The 20,107-nt window shown below is 54.3% G+C and overlaps 6 protein-coding genes across 6 annotated transcripts; 4 read left to right on the top strand and 2 right to left on the bottom strand.

Annotated features, from left to right (window-relative positions):
* Positions 1-1,698: 1,698 nt before the first annotated feature.
* Positions 1,699-2,789, bottom strand: A1O7_08331 (uncharacterized protein; the record flags this gene model as incomplete). The annotated part of the gene is made up of 2 exons (XM_007762324.1): positions 1,699-2,586; positions 2,652-2,789. 2 exons carry the CDS (start codon positions 2,787-2,789, stop codon positions 1,699-1,701), a joined length of 1,026 nt encoding a protein of 341 aa, XP_007760514.1.
* A 306-nt stretch (positions 2,790-3,095) lies between these two features.
* On the top strand, positions 3,096-3,507 carry A1O7_08330 (hsp10-like protein; the record flags this gene model as incomplete). Its single annotated transcript, XM_007762323.1, has 2 exons — positions 3,096-3,098; positions 3,217-3,507. The coding sequence occupies 2 exons, from the start codon at positions 3,096-3,098 to the stop codon at positions 3,505-3,507; spliced, it is 294 nt and encodes a 97-aa protein (XP_007760513.1).
* Positions 3,508-3,939: 432 nt separating this feature from the next.
* Positions 3,940-6,006, bottom strand: A1O7_08329 (uncharacterized protein; the record flags this gene model as incomplete). The annotated part of the gene is made up of 1 exon (XM_007762322.1): positions 3,940-6,006. One exon carries the CDS (start codon positions 6,004-6,006, stop codon positions 3,940-3,942), a length of 2,067 nt encoding a protein of 688 aa, XP_007760512.1.
* A 526-nt stretch (positions 6,007-6,532) lies between these two features.
* Positions 6,533-7,789, top strand: A1O7_08328 (uncharacterized protein; the record flags this gene model as incomplete). Its single annotated transcript, XM_007762321.1, has 2 exons — positions 6,533-6,844; positions 6,920-7,789. 2 exons carry the CDS (start codon positions 6,533-6,535, stop codon positions 7,787-7,789), a joined length of 1,182 nt encoding a protein of 393 aa, XP_007760511.1.
* A 6,461-nt stretch (positions 7,790-14,250) lies between these two features.
* Positions 14,251-14,844, top strand: A1O7_08327 (uncharacterized protein; the record flags this gene model as incomplete). The annotated part of the gene is made up of 1 exon (XM_007762320.1): positions 14,251-14,844. The coding sequence occupies one exon, from the start codon at positions 14,251-14,253 to the stop codon at positions 14,842-14,844; it is 594 nt and encodes a 197-aa protein (XP_007760510.1).
* A 4,296-nt stretch (positions 14,845-19,140) lies between these two features.
* Positions 19,141-20,062, top strand: A1O7_08326 (uncharacterized protein; the record flags this gene model as incomplete). Its single annotated transcript, XM_007762319.1, has 2 exons — positions 19,141-19,232; positions 19,282-20,062. The coding sequence occupies 2 exons, from the start codon at positions 19,141-19,143 to the stop codon at positions 20,060-20,062; spliced, it is 873 nt and encodes a 290-aa protein (XP_007760509.1).
* Between the last annotated feature and the right edge of the window lie 45 nt (positions 20,063-20,107).

Genomic DNA, 20,107 nt, shown 5'->3' with positions numbered 1-20,107 from the left:
GATCATGAGAAAGCTCTGTCATGAGACGCCCACGCCCTTGATATCCTGGGAATGATTCCAAGTACTCCGTACGACGGACAGAGATGCCACTTGATCGGACAACCATGGATTCAATTCGGTACACTAGCCGGGTCAAATACAACGACATCTGGGAAGGTCATGCTTGGATAAATTCCGTAAAGTCAAAACACAAAAGCTGCGGATAGGACGGACCACGTGAACTACCACTGGGGCTCATCTTCCTACGAGTATTGTAGCATGCCTAACGAACGCGCCTCGAGCCTGCGCAATCTCTTCCTGACAAAGCTGCTCCTTGTGGGTTCGCCGACCTCTCATAGACACATCTCGTGTGTTACAGTGCGCAACAGGCGGCGTTTTACTTTCTTGCCCCGTATTGTCAGTAAGTGTGTACGCTGATCTCGGAGGCCTGGACATGATGGGACCCGTTCGACTTGGTTGTGCGAGACTGATCTCTCCCCGCAGGTTACAATTTTGTCTATCCTTTGTCTGATCTGGTTCTTATAACGCACCCCGGCCGGCTCCGGCTCTGGCTTGTTGAGTTGTTGGAGTATGCTGTACTGCCTATCCTTTATCCGATGCGGTTCCAAATGCACGCCCGAGCGAGTGGCCGGTCCTGGCATAATTACTGAGCGCGTATGCTGATGCTTCATTTGGCGGTGCCCGGGAAATCGCTCTCTTGTCGAGGACATGGAGTAGATACCTAGGTAAAGTAGATAATGTACATACACAGGAGACTTCTACCAGTGTGTGCAGTACGTAGGGACTGTGACTATTTATTGTACTGTGCTGCGGGAAGCGCTGGGAGTGTGAGCACTGAGCTCGAGGTCCTACAGTAGTGTAGCAGAGCGTATGTGCCCAGGCTCGCTGATAATGCTGATACATATACAACTTCTCATCGACCGACCAGGTCTAGGCTTCGACATCCTGAAGCGCGTGGAGCTGTAAACATACAACGGCGATATGTGTCCGCAGCGTGGTAGAATCTGTCTTCCTCGTCTTGTTCACTGAGCCGAACCCGCAAAGGTCGTTCGTGTGGGAGGGCGCATTCCATATATTCAGGCGGTGGTGGTGATTTCTCCACCTTATTGTCCCAAGAAGGTGCTCTTTCTGACGCGACTCTTATGAGCGTGTCTCGAGGCTGTCCAGTCCGCACGCATGCGAAAAATGAGGTTTCTGAACACGACGCCTTCGAGGGAATATTCAAGCGGCGCGCTCGTGCAAGGTGGTTCGGTGTGATCACCACCATTTGGTCTGGTCACTGTCTGAGTCTTTCTGAAGAGCAAAGCAAAGCAGAGACCTAGCCATGCCTTCGTCTTAATAGGTTGTGCCATTTCGTCGGTTCTCATCGCATTGTGACGCTCATAGCCTGCTGGGCTCAACTGGCGAGATTTGCCTCTCCACGGCCGGCACGCGACATCGACGATTCCTCGAATGAGATAATCATGCCGTCAAAGCTCGCTTGTATCTCATTTCTTTCCCCGCGGTTCCTCGAATGAGAAAGTGCCATCAAAGCTCGCTTGTATCCCATTTCTTTTCTCCCGAATGCGATGATACCGTGTCATCCCTCGCTCGTATTTCATTCCATTCCCGCGATAATGGGCTGGCATTTCACATCCAGGCCTTTCTGGACCCCCACGTCAGGAAACCTCAGGGTGAATCCGGGTGACGAAACTGTCTCTACCAATTCCGCCTCCCGCCCTTTCCTCGCCCTCTGCCGCCAAAGCCGCCGCCACCACCGCCAGGTCCACCACCCTGATCGAACCCACTCCCTCCTCCGCCACCAGGTCCAGCAAAGCCCGCGGCAGGTCCCGTTGGAGGCTGTGGCGCACCACCCATCATAGCCGCCCCAGGCCCAGCCATGAACTGCATGAATTGACCAGGATCCATACTGCCCGGGTCAAGGCCCTGTGAAGCCATGGCGGCAAACATCTGCTGCATCTGTGCTTCACTGGGCATCCCTGGCATTGCGCCGCTCATGTCTCCTGGGCCTCCTGGGCCTCCACTGGGGCCACTTGGCATCGGCGGCATGCCTGGCATACCTCCTCCTCCGCCGCCGGGAATGCCTTCGACGAACGCCTTCATTTGCTCTGCGTGTTGTGTGATTTCCTTGACTTCTTTGGGCATCTGCTGTTGTTTCAGGCAGTAGCTTGCCCAGGTGAACTCGTCGAACCCGTAGTTGAAGTAGTCCGTGATATCCGCGCCCGGCTTGCGCCAGGGCTTTGATGACTCGGAGGGGAAGTCGACATCGAAGTCCGTGGATAAGATGGGTTTGCCCGTGGCTGGGTGCACGGGGTTGCCGTTGGGGTCGAGCTTGGAGGTATGTCGGGCTGGATAATCCGTCCCGGGCCGGTCGCGGTCGTTCGGAGGTAGTGAGTCGAGGCGCGTGTCCAGAGGTGTTTCTCGTTCGCGTTTGATGGCAGGAGAGGGTGTTATTGAGGCCTTGCGAGGGTCTGTCGCTGGTGCTGGTGTCTGGGACGACCCTGGTGGGCGTTTGGGTTGTGATGTCGAGTCGGCGGCGGGTTTGGAGGGTTCGTCTTTGGCGTCAATGATGAAGTCGACGTCGTCCTGCGTGGCCCAAACAGTCAGTGGGAGAACCTTCCTCAAGTTCCGCTTTTCGGGCCTCTTCATACATCGTCATCTTCCTCTACTTCTTCACCTTCCTCCTCGCCGTCGTCGACGTCGCCCATGGTCACCTCACCCTGCTGTTTAAGACCTGTTCCGTAGACGTCATCGTTGTCCGGGTAGATGTCGTCTTCGTCCGAGTCCATCATTCTGACAGCATCGCCTAGTAAGTAAACAAGAAGTGAGCAAGGGAACAGAGGGGGTGTTGTTAGTCGGTATGCTACAGTAGAGTCTGTGGCTGGACGCTCCTGTCCAATCATTAGCGGAGTCCGGATGGAGCAGGTCTGGCGAGCGACGGGGCGGATGCTTCGAGAAAAAAGTGACCGACCTGTCGTGCTCATGCTCCATCTGTTTACCTCGTACCACTCACTCTTCCACGCCCTCATCTCGTTGCCGTTGCCGTTGCTACAGTCAGACTCACGCCATTTCCTTGGAACAATAACACCGTCAAAATGGTACGTTCTGCACACGCTTGAGCGTCTTCCCCGGTCCCAGCACCGTTGTAACCGGGATGCTCGAGTCGAAGCTTGACTAGACAAGTAATGGAGAACTAACTAACTACCTGGCGCGCAGTCCACCGCCCTCAAATCCATCCGCTCGCTAGTTCCCCTCCTCGACCGTGTCCTCGTGCAGCGCGTCAAAGCCGAGTCACGTACCGCGGGCGGCATCTTCCTCCCCGAATCATCCGTCAAGGAACTCAACGAGGCGAAAGTCCTGGCCGTCGGACCCGGAGGTTTCGACAAGGAAGGCAAGAGAATGGCCATGAGCGTGCAGGAGGGCGACAAGGTGTTGATCCCCCAGTATGGCGGCAGCCCCGTCAAGGTTGGGGAGGAGGAATATCATCTGTTCAGGGATCACGAGTGAGTTCGAGTTTCATCCGCGGATGGAATCAACGGTCGACCGGTTCCGGTTCACTAATTAAGCGATTACGCAGGTTGCTTGCGAAGATCAACGAGTAATCTGGCCCACAAAGTCTCGGCGCCATATTACCATGAGTCAATATGGCGCCACGTCCAGGTCGCGCTGCGATGTACACCATGTACTGTACCACTAGACCGGCAGCACTTCTTCTGGCTCATCGACCAAGCTTAAGCTTCCAGGAGGTCCAGCCCAGCCCCAGCATATGCAAAATGTGAAAAGAGAAACTAAACTGTCTTCTGAGCATGAGCGGGAAGCGCGCGGTGGCGTTCACCTTTGAACATTTGCATATACCTTGTGTAGTTTATAAGAGGACCCAATACATCTTTGATCTCCGCTCAGACCAGCCAGCCAGTCAGTGCTTGATCTGCCTATCAATCACGTACCAGCTCGTGCTCTCGACTTTGATCGACTCTGCTCCCTGTGACTTCCAACCTGCTCGCTCCTCCCGGTGAATTCCCTGACCTCTAGTCCCCTGCCGATGACCTCTCTGAAATCCAGCCCGAATTCGCCCAGCATCTCCCGTTCATGCCCCCAGACGACATCCATGCACTCCCTCCACAATTTGCCCTCGTGCTCAATCGCACTCAACTGCCGCACCAGTAGAGTATTGAAAGTCTCCAAATGCACACCTGCCCACTTGATGCACGCGCTGATCGCGCCCGGAGTCGTGAACGCGGCTTGGTAGATGAGCACCGTGTTCTTCACCACGGTGAAGTAGACGTAGGAGATGGAGAAGACGTAGCGATGGAGGTCGCCTTCAAAGACACACTGTCTGGCGCGTTTGGTGAGCATTTCACTTCGCGCATGGAGGTAGGCGTCTCTCGCGCGGTCTTCGAATCCAAGACGGATCAGATAGGAGACTTTGCGTTTCGTGGCTTCCATGAAGGACGGTGTCTCGACGAGCTCTCGACAGAGTATGGCAGCGAGTTTCGCGGCGCGCTCGTCAATCTTGACGCTTACTAGCTCTTGAGCGATCGAGTTGCCCTTCAAGCTTTTGGCGATTTTGCGGAGCTTTTCTACCTTTTCGACGGCCTCGTCAAAGCGTTGCATCGAGATTTCGATGTCCAGATCGTCGATTTGTCCCTCGACCCAGCGAAAGTTATGCTGTCGGCCGTCGACTTCGACCAGGATTTCCGGCTTCTCCTTGGAAGCACCGATACCTTCGAGGATCTCTGGGTTCTTCGCTGACGCAGGGTCTCGTGCTGCGTAGTAATTCAGGCTCTCGGACTTGGGCTTGGTCTGCTCTTCCTCGATTTTGGTGGCTTTGCGAAGGTCTTCTGTGGCTTTTCGGAGAGCAGATAACAGACCAGCTTTGGCCCTTTCGTCACGCTTCTCGTGGCGATAAATTAGCGAGCGACCGCCTGAGCTGATGGTCAGGGCCGAAGCGATCGCCTTCTCCTCGGCTGGTGTTGTCCCGCCTCCATTTGTGATACTTGCAGCCATGTCGACGATCTCGATGTCTTCCAAAGGCCAGCATTCTTCTGCCACCAGTTTCGTAGGAGCAGGTCCCTGTTGGGGCGCATTTGGATCGACCCGCTTGCGCTTCTTAGACGCTACGAGAAGGTGGTCATTCAACAGCACAATGTGAACAGGTCGCTTAGGCTTCCATGTAGCCGAGTCGAGTTCTATCCAGTTGCCGGTTTCGGCCACAATGTGTCGCCCAGGAGCTGCTGGTAGGAATTTCTGGGACTTTTCAATGTTTTTCCACAGGGCTTGTAGTTGGACGTTCCACATATGCTCTAGATTTGCGACCGAAGTCCTGTTCGTGTTGCGCCTAGCAAGAGTAGGGCCATTCAGATCAGGCGACTTGGGACTGCTCGTGCCTGCATCTCCCGTGCCCAATGTACCGGTCAGCTCGGACATCAGGTTTTGTAGTATGCCCATCTCGGACTTCAACTTCTCGGCCTCTTTGCTGATCTTTATAAACTGTGTTCTGTTTTGGTACACATTCTGCTGCAGCTCTTGGGAGTTGCGGTTCTTCAACCTTTGCAGGCCATTCTGATAGTCTTGAATATCCTGTTCGGAGGCATTGGCGAGGATGTCGGCAACGTATCGCTCATGCTGGAGATTGGGATCTTTGAGGGCATCCGGGTCGATATGAAGAGGACGTGAACGATCGCCGGTCCCCGGTCGGCGTGGTGAGCCACCTCCTGAACGACGTTTGAGAGTGCCAGCTCCAGGAAGCGCAGGGACGGGTGGTGCCCCGATGTTGCTGAAGTCCGGCAGCTGGTTATATCGCGTCGAGTAGCGCCTCTTGACAAGATCTGAAGTCTCGGTTGGGGCATTCCGGTCGCGTGGCACGTTCAAAGCGTTGGCTGCCTTGTTCTGCGAGGGGAGTCCTGGTCGACCGCCGCTGATGCCAGGGCCTGTGGCATTTTGAGGTGCGCTAATGGTCGGCCGGTCTTTGCGCTTCTTCCGCAGTGTCAAGCCTCGTGAGTCCATCTTTGCGGTTAGTGTAAAAGTGGTACAGCTGCATGCGTGGTACAATATAATCTGTCTTGTCCATGCACCGCCGTTGAGGTCAAAGCATGGAACTTGACAAGGTGCCTTGCCGGAAGCAGCCTAGCTCGATATGCATAGTATCACTGTGCACCCCCCCTCTGTAAATAGCAGTTGCCTCTCATTGCCTCTGTCAAGTTGCCCTTCTCTTCGGCAGGAGCTCATAACGAGTACGGCTATATGAATAGTCAGAACTCTGGCTGAAACCCCGTTGATATTCTTCAGGTCTTCAACAATAAGCGCAACAACGCTTACATTGAGCGATGATGACGATCCTGCGGCTTCCCCTCGCCCACCTCGAACTCCTGACCATTCATTTTCGTTATAGTCGGAGTTGATACAGCGTGTAGTTTGTCCTACGAAATGGCGCCACCATGGATGTGTCCCTGTATCATGCTTGTCGGGACAATCCTGTGGCTCAGCACATACACGTCGGCTGTGGATCTACGGGTCGATAACCCAGGTACATATGCAGCCCTGGGTATTAATTGATGAAACTCACCCAGAGATCCGACCCATCACAGACTCCATTCGCAATGCGGCCGCCAGCATCGCATATGGCCTCCAGTCCACGTACAATGGCAATCAGACCGGCGGCGTCCCAGGCAAATTTCCATATCCGCCTTTCTACTGGTGGCTCAGCGGTGCCGCGTGGGGCGGGATGGTCGACTACTACCTCTACACCGGCGACGCGAGCTACTACAACGTCACCTACGACGCATTGGTCTCCCAGGTCTCAGACACCCACAACTACCTTCCCGAGGCTGAGAAGCTCGATGAGGTGAGCCGTGCGAGATCAATTGAGAGTCAACCAATCGCTCTTCAGCCACATGGCTAACTTGCAGCCTGAGCCTAGGGCAACGACGATATTGCCTTGTGGGCTCTCGCCGCGCTGACTGCCGCCGAGTATGGGCTTCGAGAGCCTCCAGCGCCGTATCCCACGTGGCTGGAGATCTGTGATAACATCTTCAACGACTATGTGAGCAGATGGATAGCGGCAAGCGACACCTGTGGTGGCGGCTTGAAGTGGCAGGTTTTTCCTACAAGCGCGGGATTCGAGTACAAGAACGCCATCTCCAATGGCGGGTTTCTCCAGCTCGCTGCTCGCTTGGCGCGCTTCACAGGTAATCAGACGTACTACGACTGGGCGGAGAGAGTGTGGGACTGGTCCATCACCATCGGTCTCATCGATACCTCGTACAATGTCTTTCACGATTCGGATGACAAGATCAACTGCACGGACATTGACCATACGCTTTGGAGCTACAATGTTGCCGTTTACCTCTACGGAACAGCCGTCCTGTACAATTACACCAGTGGCTCCGACCTATGGGCGAATCGGACGACCGGACTCTTGAATTCCGCGCTCCAGACGTTTGTGTCGCCTTTCCCCAACGCCACTGATGTCCTGTACGAACATTGCGAGCTTAGCTGGGCTTGCAACATCGACCAGTACAGCTTCAGGGCGTACCTGGCTCGCTGGTTAGCCAAGACTACTATTATGATGCCGCAGACGGCAGGGCACGTTGTCCCCGTGCTTCGAGCATCTGTGCTTGCTACCGCGGGAATCTGTACGGGACTGGAGAATGGAACTACCTGCGGTGCAAGATGGTATCTTGATGGGTGGGATGGGACGTCGGGGCTGGGTCAATCTCTCAGCGCACTGGAAGTTGTACAGTCATTGCTCGTCGCTCATGCTGGCCCACCAAATCAAGCGCCTACATGAATCGTGGGCAGCTCGACTAGCAACGACTCCTGGCATGCACGAAGATATTTCCATTCCCCTTGGACCTCGCCATACGCGTCAGCTAGCCCGGTAGGCGCTACATGCGATTCAGCTGGTTCCCCGAGTGTCTGTACCTTGAATTGCTGGCCTGGTAAGTCACGACCATCGTGCATCAGATTTTCGACACGACTGTTCGACGGAATCACCAGACACCACTACGTGCTTGGCACGACTTGCAGCTAGTCAAAACAGTCCGGGTCTCCTCCGTTGCAGCACAGACAAAGGCGAACGACGAAGCGGGCTCCGTCTCCTGGTAGGATAGATCACTGATCAATGAGAGGGGACAGAATCGATGAGATACCTCCGAGGTGAGACCAAGCTTCCCGAATGGAGCCCGTAGGCACAGTTGGAACGAAGCACCCATGTCCAAACGAAAGGCACAATGCTGAACAATGCACAACGGCTGTCGGATGCGTCGTGTCAAGGGCAATCGGGGTCCCTGACTTATTCCGACCTCTCATGACCTTGGTCCTGGTCGGGACGACAAGCTGAGACTCATGCTCCTTACCGTCGGCATCGGAATCTCGGTGATTTAGTTTTATCTGTACTGGCCACAAGGTACTCGCGCAGCATGAACCTGGAGAAGGCACTGAAAGGAGCGTGCGGTGGAATGTGGAAACAGGTCAAACAGCAAGCACCCAAGCCGGCGGGCACACGGTGCCATTCCTGTCAGGATCTCGCACATTCCACAGTGCGTATTCGGACCTCCTGCACACGTCGACTCTGGAAGAGCCTAGGCAGATGGTCTGCGGTCTTTGCCGTTGCTGATATGAAGTCTAGAACTGTGCCGTCAACAAAGAGGTACCGTCTGTGTACCTTCACATGATCCTAGGGCCAGCCTGGGCCTCGATTGACAAAGCCTGGACTCGAGAGCGGGTCGTACTGTGTAGTCTTGTAGAGGCCCAGACCCCTCTGCATTGCGGTCACGAGCGCAACTCTTGAGTGGAGCGATGATCAACAAAGACTCCCGCTGTATCCACGTGCATAGCTTACCATTCACCTACTGTAGGTTCCATTTACCCCGAGCCTGCCGATCTAACCTCCAAGATGCTCACGGGCGTTTCACTTATTCCCAAAGTGGGACCTTGGTTGGAGAACTCCCATCCCCAGCCTACTCGGTGGATTGGCAGAGTATTCGTACCTCCAAATCATCGCCAGGGCGGTAGCCTGGAGTTCTGGGACGTCTATCCTCCGCTGGGCTGAGATGCCATAGCTATGAGCGCTGATCGTGGGGCTGCTGTGAGCTGGGCAACCTCTGCCATAGTCGTAGACCTCGGCAGTGGAGGTTGATGCCATCGTCCTTGGGAACAGAAAGGCGATTCTCGGACCCGAGATTCTTCACCGACGAGTGGAAGAGGCTAGACAAGCGTCGACACCGGATTATGATTCCCAGTTTGCAAGCCTTGCTTGTTGGATGAGTGTGGGGAGGCATCGGAATGTTATGGTTTGATGGCCACACTATTTCTGTGGAGCAGCCAGCAACACAAGCACTCTGTGCATCTGTTTCAGGGGATCTGGCACGCAGCCCCGCAAACGAAGAGAATAATCCGGAGTGCTGAAGGCACAAGCGCGCGGATAGATGAATTAGCTTACTCTGCATGGGAATGGAATGTGAGGCTTCGCAACATCGTCGGAAGGAGACGCTCTCACTGTGCGGAAAATGGCTGTTCGGATCCGGACATCAGCCTTCTACTCGTATCAGCGACGAGGAGGAGGGGGCCCCGAATCACGGCGCGGGCAAATGCCGAGAACGACAACTATTCGTATATCGTAGGAACATGCCGTGCCAGCTCATGCGAAGACTCGCATACAAACGTGGCTCAGCTGGACCAATGTCAGCTGCTGTGTCGCCTTGCGCAGGGCTGAGAGTCAGTTGTGTTGCACAAGTGCTGAGATGCTGGACCCTGCATGTGTGACAAACATACGGAGTACTGCATGCGTGTCATGTGTGTAATCCGGAGAATGCTATCTTCAGCGCAAGGTCGGACGAGGCGAGCCGGCCTAATCCTCAAAAGTGATTGCGGCCTAGTGCCGAGGCACAGTTGTCTTGACCACGAGAACTCGATCAAGTGCTTCGGGCTCGCGCTCTGGCGTCGATTACCACCTCGGCTGCGCCTGTGCGAGGTGAAGGTCCATGGGGCAACGAATCGTCCTTCGTAGTAACCCTACTGTCTGAAACTTACTGGAATCTTACTGCTTCTTTGGAAGCCTTCGGGACCACAACAGGGTAGACAATGGCTGGTGTTGCAAATGGTGCTGAATTCATCGGGCACACTCTGGTAAACGGCTCTTGGCGGGTTCGTGGGTGATACGATGAAGCACTCCCGAGATGACTGAGGTTAAACCCTAAGGTTTGGAGGGGAGAGATGCTCGACCATAGAAGAGCGCCCGCAACCCACCAACTTGCCGTGTGCCGCCTTCGGAGAACGATGTCTTCGGTCGTGCAAGTCAGATTCTATCAACGGTTCGGTAACACAGTCGGCCAACCTCGGTTGCAAAGCCTTTCACGAGGAAGCCCGTCAGCAAAACCATATTGTGCTACGGAGTACTGTACACTGCACTCACTTAACACCGCAACGTTTCACCTGAGATGCCGGGCATTCATTGGATGAAGAGCGAAATCGATGTTGCCTCAAAGGAGCTATACAACGACTTTGGCGAGGTGCACTGGCGTCCCGAGGAGACGGGTCGTGGGGTCTCATTGATGGACCCGCGGGTGCACTAAGTGACACCCCTAGCCTCCCGGCTTATGGGTCTTCTCAAAGCTAGTCAGGGTAGGGGAACTTTGACAGAGCCCTAGATCTGCTGGGGACGGGGTACTAGTACAAACAGCTGCACCCACTTTGTCCTGGATTCGAAGTACCGTTGACCTGGCGGCACAGTTGCCTGCACCAGCGGCCAAGTGGATGCATTCCCCATTGTTGCAGCGACCTTCGAAATGCACCAAATCTTCTAGAAATTTTGCGTGGTGGTTGAGGTGGGACAATGGCGATGTACCGTCACGCGGAGCAAAAGAGAAAGAAAAAGAGGGTATGAATGTTTTTCGGACCTGTCGCCTTTGTGAAGACGGGGAAAGGAGGGCCGGTGTTGTACTGTGGACGAGATCCAGTGTACACAGTAGACTGAGTGGTGGCTTCCGAAGAAAATTCAGACTGGTGGCGGTATCGCGACCGGCAAATTTCGCGGGCAAGGTACATTGTGCCTGATAGTGCTAGCGCCGAGGACGTGTCGCAACTATCCGGACGGAAGTGTGTGCGAAAACTTCGGGTTTGTTCTGCTTCGAGCGCGGGGCTCAATATCGGGACAACAGGAAGGCACGAAGGCCAGACGAAGCAGCCCTCAGTGGCTGTTCTTCGGTTCCAACTCTTACTCCGTACCCAGGACGGATGAAATGGTTGAAAGGGACGAGCCTTCGTTATTATGCCGGATCGAATATATTACAATTTGATTCATGTACGGAGTACATCCATTTGATTGACATTCCACGAATTGCATCGGAAAGTGCCCTTTCTACGTTGGGGGCGGTGAACTCAGTCACACAGGCCCGGGGCAACCCCAGAGGCGCGTCGTTATCTGGCGCCCGGAAACGACCGACGAGCCAATGTTGCAAGTGGCGGTAGTGGCTGCCTAGGCTTCACCAAGCCCCTAAGCCTTGATTCCGCGATGGTTTGGGCAGCGACTTTGCGCTGACGGGCCGCTCAGCCCAAAGTGAGTCTCATGCAAACATGCTTTGCCCTGCCTGCCTTGTTTTCAGGCCAGAGATGTGTGTATCGCGAAAGCCACCGGGATCTCTTGCTATTGTGTCCTTAAGCGGTGATGTCATTAGACAGGTCGCAGGCGGGCACCTAGCAGGTTAATCTCGTAGTCCGTAGATGAACAGCGACGGCAGAAGAAGTGAATGATCAGGGAGATAGGAGAAACGGGTGGAATGTCTATACAAATGACGTTTGTGTATTTCATCTTCTCCTTTGGCAGAATAATCAACCTGACAAATGAGTCCTTGAAGTGTTGCCGGAAGCATGGCGAATCTCCCAATGCGGCAATTTCAACGCTTGGCTCCCTGCGCTGAAGTAATCCGTTCCGGCCGTTGCTAACGAGCGCTTGTATGGTCCAGCTCGCACAATGTTGCAATGCTAATGCCTTCTTACTCAGTCTCTAGAAAAATGCAACCACACACGGCACCAAGATGGTGGTCAGGGTGCCGTGACACGAGAGTCAAATCATAATGAGACATGACGGGCCGAGGGAATTGCAAGGCCGTGACTGCGGAAGGAGCCATGTTCTGGTGGTGCTGTACGGATCGCGGTTTGCGCAATCGTCCAAGCCGCAGAGACGACCCGTACGAGTACACGACAACCGGCATTTCGAGTTGCGAAAACGAGATGTTGGCAGGATTGACAGCTGTCAGAAATCCTATCGCGGTAGTCTGCAATCATAATGTTGTCAGTTGTCCGGAGTAAGAGATGCGATTTGATGCCCATACTCAAGATTCGCAGGCTGCTTGCGTAGTCATGGCATGTCGCCGTCAATTACCATCCGAACGAGGATTCTTGCTATGATTGCTGCTCGTTTGTGGCTAATTCGGTATCAGACGGTGCACTTCGCAAGGTTACCCAGAGCCGTGAAATCACACTGAAGAGTCCGGCTTACTCGTGACTGTTGGCCAAAGTCTCCTCGTCGCTGTCACTGTCATCGCCGCGAGTCAGTTCTTCAATTAGCAACACTGCTCCTTAATTGGAGGGCGATATCACCCCGAGTCCCAAGTCTGTGCAAATCTAGTTGACGCGTACATCTGGAGTACATCTTCTTTGTACCCTATCCGCACAAATCTCGACTCTACCCTGCGTTCCGTGCGTGGGAGTGGTCAAGCCGAGAGCAGTCGAGGCCTTTTAGCCGATCCTTTCACACAAAGGAATCACACCTCGAGTCAGCGTGGGGTCGCTCAGGCAATTCATCGGGACAGATCTCGGCTCACTCTGGGCTTGGAGCACTGATCGCTTTCTGACAGGCGCCATCCCGTGCGCCCGCACGGCTCAAGCCATCTCAGGCTGTCTCCGTCTCTCGTGTCACCCCTGCTCCCTGTCACCGCTAAATCCTTTGGACGACTCGCGGCTCAGCTTCCAAGACACTTTTCGCAGCCCTCTAGTTCTCCGAAGCCTCCCCGTCCACCCACATCCGCGGTTTCGCTGGCGGTTACCCATTCGAAACCCCCCGTCTTCGCGCCTCGTCTAAACCCCGTGGCTTGCGCCTCCAGCCCGACTTGTCATTTGTCCCCCCGTCGCCTTCAGTCGGTGTCACATTCACCCTGAGCGCACTCATAACCACCCATTTGAGGCGGTCAGTAGACCGACACACACCAGAACCAGACCACTCATACACCGTCGTAGTCAGCGCTGCGGCCGACAGACAACAAATCACACATTTGGGTCGACTCTCTGCCTCTTCTCTGAGTCAACTCAAATACACACAACCGCGCCTGCCTGTCGAGCTGTCAACTTTGATCACCTTCGCCTCGCATCAGCTTCACCCTCGCAGTTATCGATACCACTATCGACGTCTCTATCAACCCCCCTGCGTCTGTCACCAACGGAAGGTCGATTCCGTCGTGTCTGAAACCAGCCATTGTGCAGCCACTCAGACGCGAAATCGCTAGCCTGCTCGCGGAACAAGTGGACGCGGTGCCAAACTTTTTGCCGTCCCTTCGCAGTCCCACCTTCCGGGCACAGACACCAGCTAGGGTCCCTAGGGAACACTTTCGCCCAAGCCCGAGGTCGCATCGAAGCACCTCCATCCGCTCCATCGGGTTTTCGCCATTCTCCATAACCAAACGAAGCACGGGGAAGGGGCAATACTTAATTTGCTTCTTACCACCCTGCCTTGGATACATTAGGATCGCTACATCCCTTCCAAATTCCAAGCACACAACTCTTTCACAAGCATCCATCACCATCAGGCAGCCGCCCAGACAGCGCAGCACAACCGCCGGCGCGACATATATTGACCGTTGGGATCACCGCTGACGCATCGGAACAAGCACCCTCCGTACTGGGAGCAGCGGCACCTCCACCGATCAGATTCCCCATCACGCCGAGTCACCGTTGTCGGACCTGCTCCTAAACCCCAGAAACAGAGCGCGTTTTGCCGACGCTCGGCCGCCGACTCAGCACACTCATGATTGCATCACCACCCGCAAACAGCCGCCACTCCGACACACCATAACAGGGAATCTATACTCCGGACGTGGCAGAACAACAATCATAATAACATCCCCCGGCCCCAATTTTTTCGATACATCGAAACTGAACCTGGCTGTCGCGTCTACTCACCAACGTGCACGCACGTCTCATTCCTCAACAATCACAATGTTCTTCTCGTCACCTAGCTCTAACATCACCCCCGCCATGGTGTCGGTGGCCATGTCGCGATCGGATTCTCGCGACTCAACATCTTCCAGCACAAACTACTACACATCCCACGCGCCTATGTCTGCGTACAGCGCGCTCTTAAGCGCGTCGCCAACCTCAGCGTGGCCATCATCTCAACCTCTTGCTCGAACAGACAGCAACACTTCAGCCACCACGTCCCAGGCACAATCAGTACCTATGCGGCGCGACAGTAGCAACTCGAGTTGGATGCCGAGTCCCTACCGCTCTTGCTTGTCATCCTTCGGCGCGGAACCAAGCTCTTATCTGTCCGATGACGATCTTCTATGCTCAGCTGAAGTCCTCAACCTCCCCGTCGAGACCATTCCTGCCTTGGCTCCCAAGAAGGAACTCACCACCGAGGAGCAAATCGCCTTGTTGCGTGAGCTGCAAGAAAAGGAAGCAGCCTCTGCACAGTACCAGGCAGCAACGCACGCCGACGCAAAACGAAGAGTAGTGCGATTTGCGAGCCAGGATGCCAGCAGCTCCAGCAAACCACGCCGACCTAGCACGAACAAGAGACGCCAGACTACCGTGCGACGCGGCATGAGCTGCCTGAATGGTCCTCAGTAAGGCAGCGACCGGGGCAGGTCCTCGCCACTTCTTACGTTCTGTCGCCCCTCGGGGCAAGCGGTCTTAACAGCAAGCGACATCTTTGTTTGACTTTGATTGAGCGCCTTATACATACTTGCATGCGGTCTACGGTCTACGGTCTACGATACCCCAGCCATACCCGGCTGATTGGACTATGAATGAGAATGGTCGAGTCATTGTTGTGCGACTCCCACTTCGCCCTTTGCAGAGGTCTCAACCCTCTGTTAATAGTATTATTAGCTTAATCTATCACTGAGAAACCAATACCTGCTCCTCTCGTGCTTCTTTTCTGTGAACTGTCGCCGCCGTGCCTCCAGAGTAATGAGTCACCGACGATACCCCAAATTCCGGGCGACCGTCGGGGTACGAGGTTCAGGCACGGAGTAATCGTACCGAAACATCTTCGCCAAGGCCACGGATCCAGTGATCTCACGACAATCAATTCTTCTCTGCTCGGTACAATTATCCAGTTCCGAGGCCATTCGAACGTGTCCCACTGCCTTGATCAACACTTAGCCGAACACCTCGAATACCGATTTTGCTACAGAAGAAGATTCACGCTACGATGATCACAGTTCGTTCGGTCATCAATTGTCATGATGGAGAATTTCCGACCACCCGGCGGTGAAAGCATCCGCCGATTCATCGAGTCACGTGGGGTTACAGTGATAGGTATGTGCGAGACTTTGCACTCATTTTGCTTTTCGTCTGCCGGCCACCCTTTCAAGAGGGAGCCCCAAATACGACGTAGGCCGACTAGTGGCGGAAAACTCAAAGTCGTCATCACTATGATGTCGGCGAGCGATGGCAGCTAGGCCAGCAATGTCGCTGTGTTGATGCCTGAATCACGGCCTTGTGGAAGGCCACACATGAGGCACCCAACTCAGCCCAAGCAACCGACAAACAAAACCTGCTTGCGAGGGCGACGTGGCGGCCTGTTCGGTTCGGCCCTGTTTGGCAAACTGGAAGCAGGGCGACCGTCGCCTCCTGTGAGCAAACAGCAAACAGGTTCGGTTTACTTCTCCGCGAGTACATAGGAAGGCTGGTTTGCGTGGGTTTGGCACCAAGGTTACTGTATGCGATCCCCAACTTGATGCTGCCACGGCTTCGCACGAGAGTTCACGAAGCACAGCGTGAAATAATGAGTCATGGTGCCCGATCAACGACACGCTCTTGGTTCCGAGGCCCTCCTAGCCAATTGGGCGACAGTTCATGATTTCTGCCCGTCATGTCCGAGAGTCGTGCAGGTACTCCGTAGGTATATGATAATTGTCGTATTCGTTCGGCGTCCCACACCGACCAAGACCTGCGTGGGCCTCTTTTGCTTAATTACCCACATTGCGAATCTCGCAAAATGCTCCCGGTGTCGGCTTTGTTTGCGAAGGTGCTCGCACGATCACATAGTCCAGGACATGCTTTCACAACTTTGAACGAGTCAGATTTTGGAGTACTGTATACGAGTTACTCGTAGCTGATCGATGTTCGCTTTTGCTTTCCGCATGAATCCTCCCTCGTGCTTCCGTATGGGCATTGGTGGTCGAGTAGTTCAAGAAGAGCCGTGATGAAAAAAGTTCAAATGACGATGAACCATGTGGCAGTAGGGAGTACTACTACTGTGGTATGCAAGTCTGACGGGAGTGTTGCCGAATTTTGCGCATTTGGGCCTCTACTCGTGCTCGGTCCTTATTCCAAACGACTTTGAACTTTGGATTCCCAAGTGCTATGCTATGCAGTCGACATTTCATGTACCTCTTCATGACGAACTGTTTGCTGTTCTTGCTTCTCTAAGTGAAAACAAAGCGGCCGTCGTTGGGCTCCGATGCTCGACGCCCAGGAGCAGACCGACACCGCTCTATCGCTGCGTGGGGTGGCATGTTCGAAGGCACCTACCACAGTACGTACTGAGTCTCCCCACCATCCACGATCTTGAGATACTGGGTATCCAGAACCCAAATCTTCTACCCTTGTTCGGTGTTGAAAACCACACACTATTTGCTCCCTTCGGTGGCCAATCTCCTCGCCTCAAACATGAATGAAGGGAGGAAATAAGAGACCCGCACACGCCGTGCCTCGTAAACCCTTCCGAATTTGCTCCGTTCTGTTAACATTTTGTTAACAGTCCCGCAAGGAAAATTGTCAGCGTTGCTTTCGCCTCAACTTGCCCCCTAAGTAGTCAGTACCCAGTACGAAATACTGTGGGTGCATATGTCGTACCGCGAGTCTCCACGGTAGTAGAAGTAGGGAGGATGGATGCACAATGGAATGTGCGCCATCATCCACCACCACATGGCACATAGATAAGCAGGAGCACAAGGGAAGGACACGGGCGTGTCGGCAAATGGTTGGAAAGGAACGCAACTTTGCTGGTGGGAGAAGAGTCAGGTATTGCATGTGACCCGCGGAATACCGCGACAAGTTGCACGAATTGGCAACAGACGGTGCCACAATTGGCGCCATTGTCCGCCACTCGTGTGCCACTCTAGACTCAGCCACAGAAGGCCTCGAGCCGCCTCCATTGAGGATTACTAAGCTCGCCTTGTGTTTCTCATCACCCACTCATCGACAAGAAATTTCCATCATTTCACCGTTTGCCCGCCGCTACTTGTCGCTCGGTTTCCAATGCCCTGAAACCGAGCCTGCGGCGAAGGCTGGGTTTGGCTGTCTCCCAGATACATCGGTCTGTTTGCTGTTGACAATTCTGGCCAGCTGAAGCGATGCTCACGTTTCTCTTCGTCTGTTGCAGGAGGGCGCATAGCCCGGAATTCGTTCTGGTCATCCCAAGTTCGAGGAGAACTAGACAAGAGAACCAGGGCTCGTCCTCTGAGAGAGCTGAGAGGAATTGACCATTACTATCTCGACGCACCGAATCATATATGAACAGAGGTGCTCTCCTGCATTGACGGTGGAATGTTGAATGTCGTTCGCAGCGGCTGGTGCATGAGTCGTCGCACTTTTGGTTCTTCGCGTGTGCCAGGCTCCTACCTGCCGGTTTGGTGAAGTTCACATCACTTTCAGTTTCAACGTGGTTCTTCCCTCAGTCTGACTTCACCCGTCACTATCGACTCGCAGCTCTGTTGATCATTTTGAGCCGGACGTGTCGGCGGGAGCACTGTGTTGCGGTCATCATAACGCGATCATGATAGCCTCATATTTTATTATTCATAACAAACCCTTGCGTCGCCGTCAGCCCGCTCAGAGTCACCTCGCGAGCTCGACCCGAATAGCCGAGGTCGACTCTTGGCTGACTCGACAGGTCACTATCTCCGCAAAATACCCCAGGAAACCCGCTCTAGCTTGCAGCCCAGAGACAAGAGGGTCTTCCAGACCACGAAGGACCCCCAGACTTTGGTAAACTCTTTGCACCTTGCTTTCAATCAAATCAGTGGCAATTAACCTACTATGAAATATCACCTCTCGTCAAAGACCCAAAGGCCACCAGTATGTCTTTCCATGGAGACATAGCAGGTTGCGTGCCAGTCCTACCCAAGAAAAGCAATGCTGCAGCAGAAAAGCGGTACGCGGCCAAGCACCTGCTTTGATGCTGATGCTAAATACGCCGACATCCAGTAAACTCCGCAATCGGCTGTCTCAGCAGGCATTCCGAGCTCGTCAGAACCTCGAAATCAGCGAACTGAAGCAGCAGCTTGCATTGTTCTCTGGTTCGGAGAGCGATCGCAACGTTCGCCTCGTGGCAGAGAATCAAAGGCTACGGCAACTATTATGGCAATCCGAGAAGAAACTTCGAAGCTTGCAAGCATCGCTCAAAGGGATACTCGACAGCATGGCAGACGCTAGGGACAATGACTTCGTAAGTGGCATTCTCAAACACTGATGTCTGCTGCCTCCAGAGGTGCAACAATTCTGTGTTCAATAGCATCAATGCAACGGTTGCTATTGGTCTTCTAATAGGCTCGCTGACAGGCGACCACCGAAAAACATACCGAGGGCGCATCCAACCAGAGCAGAAGATCAGACGTCTCCCTCGACATCCTTTCAAGCCAAGGCAATATCGAGGATGCCTCTTCGAGTGAGAACAGTACAACCGACCTGGATGTATGCTCGGAAGCCTGCCGTTCCATGTCTGCCTCGGACGAGGCATGTCTTACAGCAATGCATTCAGTCGAGCAGACAGTATTGATAACGACGAGCGAGGACACAAGCGAAGATCATGCCCAGGTGACTATTGGTCGGGATCTTTCGGTGTTAGCAACGACGGGACCAGTGCAGGGGTTTTCTCCAGAATTGATGATGCCGCTTTGCCAAAGCTTCCAAGTGATGGCGCCTTCGAAGTACTCAGAACACATTCTAGCGTATGAGATGTGCGCAGTCAGCTACCAGAGCCAGAGACGTCGCACGGACTTGCAGAGGTACGTGTCGGACCGGGTCCAGTCCTTACGGGTAACTGACACCGAACAGCCTCAACCAGGTCGTCTCCAGCCTGGTCTCGGCGTTCGTCAAAATCGCGTGGCGCGGCATGGAGCCCTGGATCCATTGCACCAACGGGAAAGAGACACTCACCCGCGTGGCCGCATGGCGCATTTCTCCCAGCCCGGAGACCCTAGCGGCTATACCTCCGGCGCTGTTGCCCACGCAGCTACAAGCTGCTGTTCCACACCCTCCCGTGATCGATTGGTGTATTTTCGCCTTTCTAAGGGACAAGCTCATCCAGTACCACTCTTCGGATCCCGCGCTGGACGACATCTGCGGCGAGATCGGTCTGGCATATGTGGTCCAGGCCGATCTCTCCGAGTTCGTGGTCGGCGCAGAACCTCTAACAGTCCACTTCAGCATCCATGATATCATCTGGGGCATGCAGAACAATCCCAAGTTAGTGGCAGATGGTGATGCTTGCGGCCCAAAGCCAGAGGTCAAGCTCCCAGCACCGGACCTGTACACGCTCTTGCACACCAGGGAATACGCGCAGCGGGTCTACCATCAACTCGGGATCGGGCGAGGAATCCAAGAATACCATCTGGATCCTAGTCTGTTCGCGAGGTACCCGCACCTCTACGAACCGAGTGCCAAAGTGGCTCATGGGATCGCCCTCAGGTCGTCTAACAAGATCGCCTGGCCTACTCCTCAACCTCTTGATGACGTGGCAATGAACTGCTATCGCAGGTGTGCATCTTACTATACCGGTCGCACCGGACCGCTCCACAGGTCAACGGAGCTGATCGGCTTGTGTGACAATGCTTAAATTGCTGAAATATGGAAAGCGGAAGATAACGGAAATCCCTTGGTT

The sequence above is a fragment of the Cladophialophora yegresii genome, assembly GCF_000585515.1.
Source record: "Cladophialophora yegresii CBS 114405 chromosome Unknown aczIN-supercont1.6, whole genome shotgun sequence".
Lineage (NCBI taxonomy): Eukaryota > Fungi > Ascomycota > Eurotiomycetes > Chaetothyriales > Herpotrichiellaceae > Cladophialophora > Cladophialophora yegresii.
The sequence above is the reverse complement of the archived record's forward strand: the minus strand, read 5'-3'. Positions and strand labels throughout refer to the sequence as shown.